This window comes from Cryptotermes secundus, unplaced genomic scaffold, assembly GCF_002891405.2.
Source record: "Cryptotermes secundus unplaced genomic scaffold, Csec_1.0 scaffold515, whole genome shotgun sequence".
Lineage (NCBI taxonomy): Eukaryota > Metazoa > Arthropoda > Insecta > Blattodea > Kalotermitidae > Cryptotermes > Cryptotermes secundus.
Window position 1 is genome coordinate 39,968 of NW_019731273.1, and position 7,911 is coordinate 47,878.

Here is a 7,911-nt window from a genome sequence, read left to right on the forward strand (position 1 = left end):
TGACATAGTTCATTGAGAAGCAAAAAGCAAAGTTCCTAGGCATACACATCAACAGTTCCTGAAACATATAATATATTGTAATGTTTTTATGACTAGACATGGGGTTGAGATCGATAAATGGATTTATTCATTTCATCACTATAAGTACCTATAACAGTCTCACTGATGAACACTCTACAAAGATCACTGTAATTAAAACACATATGAAGTCTTCCACATCTTCAGTAGTTGTTGCTAGGTAATGGCTCCCAACAATGGAGATTCTTCTGCTTCCATGCTCATGCTCTTGCTAGCTAGCTACCATCTCCAAACTAACTCATGACTCTCAACTGCAACTGACTTCCTAGCCATACTGGTTTTAATATTCCACTGACACCTTTATGAGTTTTCTGCAAACATTCTGACAAATATAACAGCTTTCGTTCATTCATCAGTTCTAATACTTCCTTCTGACAGGATGTACAGAAGCCAGTGTATGACTCACAAGTACAAATACATATTCATACAGACATGTGCTTGCTCTCTGTCTTTTTTCCATGCCTTATTATAAAAATATTCTGATAGCTATAAAATTATTTTCCATAGAGCATATTTGTCATCAGTTCTATTTGTTTGGGCAGTTTGTCCTGTTGTGACCTGCAAAAGAAGTGACACTATAATATAAAGACACAATTTTATGCTTCAGACAGTAACAGAATTGATATGAGAGAGAAGCAGAACAAAATTTTACATGCTGCAACATGTAGCATGTATATGTGAAGAGCTATTAACTACCCTTACTTACTTACTAATGGAGCTGAGCCCTTCTGGAGGAGCCGCCAATTCTGCAGCTACTCAAGAATTTCCCAGCATTTTATGGAACCCGAAGGTTCATTACTGTGTTCACAAGAGCCCTCCACTGGTCCTTATCTGGAGCCAGATCTATCCAATCGATACCATCCAATCCTATCTCTATAAGATCCATTCTAATATTGTTCACCCACCTATTAACTACCCTTTCTTTACTTTATTACATTACAATAAGTAGTATGGACACACCATACATTTGTCATTTCTTAATATGTTTTTGCACCTTAAGCCATCATCAGGTATTTGACTTTTTAAATTCACTTGTATTCTTCTGCTAATATTCCTACATTGGCCAGTGATTACATACTGTTTTTTTAGTGGTACATAATGCTGTTATATATAAAAAGGTGTGTTCACCTCTAAGATTAAATATTAATTGTTAAAATGTTAAATCACTAAAATAAACTTATACCAAAGGTTTTCTTATGCTTTGTCTGGACGTAGTAATTGTGTGTAGGTGCGTCACTTCTACCGATGTATTTCTTTGGGGTTCTCTCTGGCCTTATGTTGATGTAGTACATGTTTTGTTGTTTGTATGTATAAGATTGCATTTTCTCCTTATCTGTGTTCCTTGTATTTGGGAGAAGTGTTATGTCTTATACATATGTGGTGGCTGTGAAACTAAAACTACCACGCACAAGACAGAGATGTACACTGCTAGAAAACGGTTCACTATAACATGTGTCTACACCAACAGATAAGCTTGTAGAAACCAGAGCACTGCTATGAAATTAACACACATTTTCACAGCAACAGACAAGCACAGAATAACAGAAGAACTGTTAAGAGGCGGTGATCTCTATTTGGTTTGGCCTGAAGTTATAAAAGGGGGACATTTAACTGATTTGAGAGTGGTCACTCCCATGTGGAGGTGGGGTCAAATACCTCTACCATAGCCCTGTGAGTTGTAGGAGGCAACAAAAAAGGGAAGTCTCGAATCTGGGACAGTAAAATATGGTCGCAAGTCCCACAGGACTTGGACGTGAGAATGATTGCACTGGTGAGTGCCAGCAGCAATTGTAAATGCAGACCTGTCATCTCATCAGAGAGCGCCCCACATCAACAAACTCGCAACTGTCTGACAGTAATAAAAATCTGGTTGTAAGCACCAGATGGGTGCTATATTCCAAGCCAGACAGTCTGACTGACCGTTGGTTGTAATATATGACTGACTCAGACTCAAATTTGAGAGTTCAGTTGCCAGTCGTCATTCGGTATTCATCGTTCATAATTCAAAAGTGACTGATTTATAAACCAGAACCAAGTCAGTCACACTGGAAGAAAAGACACTCATAGTTCAATAAGGAATAGACCGAGTCTTAGGTAGTTATTGATTGTGATTAAGAGTAATTGCAATAGAAGTGCCAATAAATCGAATCATCCAATNAAGGTAGTTATTGATTGTGAGCTCATATAATTGATTGTGTTTAAGAGTAATTGCAATAGAAGTGCCAATAAATCGAATCATCCAATTCAGAACCCGTTATTATTAGTCACAGAAACTTGGACATGTGATACATGCCACTAAAGAAACAGTACATAAACACTGCAATATGTAAGAATACTAGCTGACAAATAAAGGTGAAAATGAAAAAGTTAAATACCTGATGATGTATTCTTTTCAATATGTAGCATTTCTAGAGCTTGGTTGATTGTGTTATGTGTGTGTCACGTGTCAAATATACGTTGAGAGTATTTTCAGCTCTGTCAGTTTTTATGGCTCAGATATTCTTTATATTGGATTTTAAACATATGTCCTGTTTGTTCTACGTATCTGAGGACATTTGTTTCATTTTAATTGGTATACTCCACTTTGGTTGTATGTGTCTATTGTTCCCTCTCTTTGTTTTAGGTGGTTTCATGTTGTGTTAGTAGTTTTGAATTGTATTCTTATGCCAGTGTTCTTGAAAATTTTGTGACTGTTCTTGTATTGGGACTGTAACATGTGAATGTGGCCCATTTTGACTTTTGTCTCTCTTGTGAGTCATTGGTAAGAAGTCTGTGTCTTGTTTTTGGTGTACTTTTTGTTGCCAATAATCGCTGTTTTTTAATATTCCTTGAATGGTTTACAATTCTTGGTATTTATCTTCATGAGTAATTGGATGTTCATTCAGTTACTTAAGTAGTCTATGGAGGATTTCTGATGTTCATATGGGTGGCATGATTTATTATGTATAATTAAATCAGCAGTAATGGGTTTTTGGTATGTACCGCATATTAACTGGTTGTTAGTTAAATCTAGGTAATTTAGTTTATTGTGTTACTTTTTCAATAGTGAATTACATGCAGAAAACTGCCATGTAATGTGTAAGCAAACATTTACTATATGACTACACACCACTCAAAATTATATATTAGAACATCTATGATCTATTTTAAGGTGCACATAATTAAAAAACAACAGAGATTTCCAGAAAACCCCTCTACTTGACAATATATCATCACAGACAGAAAAAAACAACTGTTAACTTTTTAACCTCTGAATTACAATGTTTTACATTTTAAGACTAATATTAAAATGTAAAGAAACACAAAAACCAAAAGAAATTTATATTTATGGCCACTAATACAGTTCAACATTAGTAATACATAGGGTTACCATACGTCCTCATTTTCAAGGGGTAAATGACCGTCCAGGAGGAATTTACAAAATTAGGGCAAATGTCCAGAAGTTGGCCGTATTTCAACTTCCTTCTCCTTTTTGCCTAGCATCTTTGCTTTATTCATGTATCTTCTCCTTGTAAAGGGAGTATTCATTCGACTAATCGGTGTTCACTTCCCGTTCCTTAGTCTGGACTGCAGGATTGCTTCGCTTACTGGTTGGTTTTCACATGTGTTGTAGAGTCGTTTAACATCGTGTCATCATAAGTTTTAATCTAAAATAAGTGGTGTTTTGTGATTGTAAACAATTAAGGAAATCAATAACAGGTAGGAATAGAGATACTAAATTAGAATGGTATGATATATAAGTGTACTCTTAATCTTATATGCTGATCCACGTTACATATTATTGGTTATGATTTTTTCCTTATCTTTTTATAGCACTACTTCAAGAGAATAATGCCGAAGAGAAAGTGCAAATTCACAGATGAATTGAAGAAAAAATACCTGCGTTTTTGCTCTGGTCGCATGGAATGCGAAGCAGAATGCATGATCTGTACTCCAGGGACACATGTCTCAATAGCCAACAAAGGAAGCGGGGATTTAAAAATTCATATGAAGTCCGAAAAACATTCTAAGAATGTTAGAGGGGAGAGTTCTTCCAAAAAATTGACTAAATATTTCATGCCTAATACCAAAATTGACAAAAATGTGCTGCAGAAGGCACACTTGCTTTCCATACTGTAGCACACCACAACAGCTACAAGTCCATGGACTGCACGTCTAAATTACTTAGAGAATTGTTTAATGACTCTGAAATAGCTAAAAAAATATCAAGTGCTCATACGAAAACAGAAGCAGTTGTTAACTGTTAGCTCCTCATTCAGTAAAGGAACTAATTAAATCTTTGCAGGGCAATCCATTCTGTGGTGTATCTACGGATGCAAGTCACCATGGTGCGGTTAAGGTATTTCCATTAATGGTCCAGTACTTCGACTATGAAAATGACGGACTGCAAATAAAGTTACTGGAAGTGCAAGGTCAACCAAATGAAACAGCAGATGCAATTGCTGCGTATGTTAGTGAGACTCTTAGTAATCATGGTCTTCTAAGTAAATCTGTAGCATTTGCAGGTGACAACTGCAACACTATGTTTGGTGGTCTAAAAAAAAGGAGGTGGAAGAAATGTGTTTGCAAATCTGAAGAGATTAAAGCCCTCTCCGATAGGGGTTGGGCGCCCTGCACACGTCTTAAACAACTGTATGCAGCATGGCACAGACACTCTACAAACTGACATAGAATCAATTGTGCTAAAGGTGTACAATTATTTTTCTATATATACAGTTACAGTAGAGTCTCTTAAACAGTTTTATGAGTTTGTTGACACTGAATATCAACAGTTGTTGTATCACTCCAAGACTCGTTGGCTTTCATTATTCCCAGTAATTGAAAGACTTATAAAAATGTTCCCAGCTCTAAAATCATTCTTCTTATCTCAGAACAAGTCATCAGCAGTTCTCAAGAAATTTTTCACTGACCCATTTAGTGAAATATATCTCTTGCATCTCCATTCATTAATGTGTGTTTCATTCCCATATTGGGTCTACTGAAAGGGAAAAGAATTCTGTGCTTGAAATCCTGAATATCTTATCTGATATGCACAACATCCTACAAGAAAGAAAAATGCAAAACTATGTGTCACTGAAGGTGAAAGCTCTATTTCGAGAGAGAGAGAATGAAGGCCTGGAAGCAGAGTGTAAACATTTTCTAAGTGACGTCAAAAATCTGTACAATGGTTGCTTGGAATACTTGGATATGTGGATTGAACCATATAAGGAGTTTTCGTGTTTCAAATGGATGCAACTTGAAAATTTCTCACGGACAGAAATTGAATCATCCATCAAATACCTGATGGATAAAGGAATTGACATTGATGATAGCAAGTGTTTCAACCAATTCTGCATTCTGAAAACATTCATAGCTACGTATAATAATGAGGGAACGAAGTCAGCACCATATCATGAAAAATGGTCTCAGTACTTCAAATCATCAAAAAGTGTTGAGTGTCACTCTGAGCTCCTGAAAATAGCACAGCTCTTCTTTGCCATTCCCACACATAATGTTAATGTGGAAAGGCTGTTCTCTTTAATTCAAATGCAGTGGTCTAAGGAGAGGAATCGTCTTGCTGTGGAGTCAGTGAAAGGACTAGCTATTGTGAAATACAACTTTCCTCATTTCAATTGTGTTGCATTTCATTCATACTTGCTGAAACATCCTGACATTTTAAAAGAAATTACATCAACAGGAAAATATTCATGGCCTGTTAAGATTGGAACATATGGATTTCAAATGAACAATTATAGGCCTAAATGTATTGTAGTGACTGAAATTTGATTGCACAATTAAGTGTATTGTTAAAGTTTTTATGCATTCCAAGTTTATTACATCAAATAATGAAGTAAGTGACTTTATATTAAATGTCTGAAAGTAAATGACTTTGTGACCATTGTGTGTATTGTATGAGTTAGAAGTTACATAGGGGCTGGTATGGCTCGATTTGTATGTATGGTGTCCGCATTTTTAAGTTTCAAAATATGGTAACCCTAGTAATACAATCTGATGCAAGTAGTACATTACATGAATATTGCCCGATGATGATCCAGCTGGATTAAAACATGTAGCAAATGTAGATAATAAACCTTCATTCATTCATTCATTGTTGGAGGAGGTGGGTTTCCCCATGCACTTAGACCAGTTATTGGTCCATTGTGCATCCCCCTTTAATTTCTACTGTCTCCATACCCTACCGGTACTGGTGCCCTTTATAAGCCCCTTTCTGCCAGTGAGGCTGGCCCTCTATTGGCAGTGGTATCTGATAATTAGTCCCTTTCTGTCAGCGAGGTTGGTCCTCATCTGGCAGTGGTACCTAATACTTTCCCCATCTACCGGAGGCATTGGAAACCACTTGGGCGGGAAAATTTGCCTAATTTAGCTCAGAGGTCTCCTAGAGTCATGAGGTTCTTTTACGTGCCATAAATCTACGACACGGGACCCACGGCTTAAAGTCCCTCCTGGAGGACTTGTTCCCTGAATTTTTTCCGCCCTTCAAATTCCATGGCCTCTGCCGGGTTTGAACCCGCATACCTTGAGTCATGAGGTGGGAACGTTACCCCTAGACTATGGAGGCCGCTATAAACAAACATTAATACAGCAATATTGGTTTATTATGAATTTGTTGAGTTTATGGTCGTATAATCATACTATATAGTAATACAGAACAGGATACAAACAATAAAGATACTCAATATTACTACATATGTAGCACAGTAAACAGAATATTATGAGAATGGAAACGCAGTTAGGACTATACAAGAAAAGGCTATCCCAATGCCAATTTATGGTAGAAAGTTTTATTTATTTAGTGTATTTAACAACACTGTCAATACTCAGACTACTGTGTCAGGTGACTGGATCACAGTGAATGCATGAAGAGGAAAAGATTTGGAAGCAGTTGTCACATGATTTTAATATACTGTGTCAGGTGACTGGATCACAGTGAATGCATGAACCGGAAAAGATTTGGAAGCAGTTGTCACATGATTTTAATATACTATATAGACCACTGTAGGTCCCGGCGCAAGGGCCGAGAAGGCCTACCCCTTATACATTCATCCCATAATTTCCCTGGAGTGGCTGAGGGGGGGGGGACAACAAAACAAACCCCACTTCATTCTTGACAGATAATGCCCTGGGCAAGATTTGAACTGGGCTTCGCCTGAATATAAGTCAGAAGCATTACCCCTAGAGCTAACTTCATCGGTCTGAAATTTGGCACTCTCACAAAATGAGAAAGAACTACACTGATTTGAATTACAATTTTAAGGAAATGTAGGTTAAACATGAATGGCCAAGAATAAGTAAAAGACGCTCCTAGATGCACAGCTCTCCTTCAGATTCTTCCTCCAGTCACTCACTCAGTGAAGAAATTGCTAATTTTTTTTACAAAATCTGAGTTTCACTACCATGTTCATAAGAGCCTATCAATGGAGTCTGTGCTGAGTTAGATGAATCCAGTTTAGATGATCAATGTCTGTTTCTTTAACACTTTCTGATAATATGCCGATATATAAATGGCATGGCGGCAGTGCTTCCATGGACGAATGACGATATATGATCGACAAAGTTTCTTTCACATTTCTCTGGTCATATGTCAAACATATGACACTACTGAACACTGCATTCCATAATTTGAACTTCTTGATGAATAAATGCCATTTATATATTACAGTATGTCAGGTGTTAGCAGCATGCTTTTAAGTTTGGCCAAACCTCAGCCCTCTGGATTGGAGAGAGAGAGGGGAAAAAAGAAATATAATCCCTTGTGTGATGTGGATGAATATCTTAGTGATCTGTTGAATGGAGAGCTTGATACTGACTCTGGTGATGGATCTGGAAACTGAA

At 37.0% G+C, this 7,911-nt stretch overlaps 1 protein-coding gene across 2 annotated transcripts in view; it reads right to left on the reverse strand.

The window, feature by feature from the left end:
• Positions 1–224: 224 nt before the first annotated feature.
• LOC111866829 (DNA topoisomerase 3-alpha) overlaps positions 225–7,911 on the reverse strand; it is a 130,916-nt gene continuing 123,229 nt past the window's right edge. For both annotated transcript variants that reach the window (XM_023856126.2, XM_023856124.2), the window contains one exon: positions 225–636. In XM_023856126.2, coding sequence (XP_023711894.1) covers positions 605–636 — 32 coding nt within the window. In that variant the 3' untranslated portion in view covers positions 225–604. The remainder of the gene's footprint in view (positions 637–7,911) is intronic.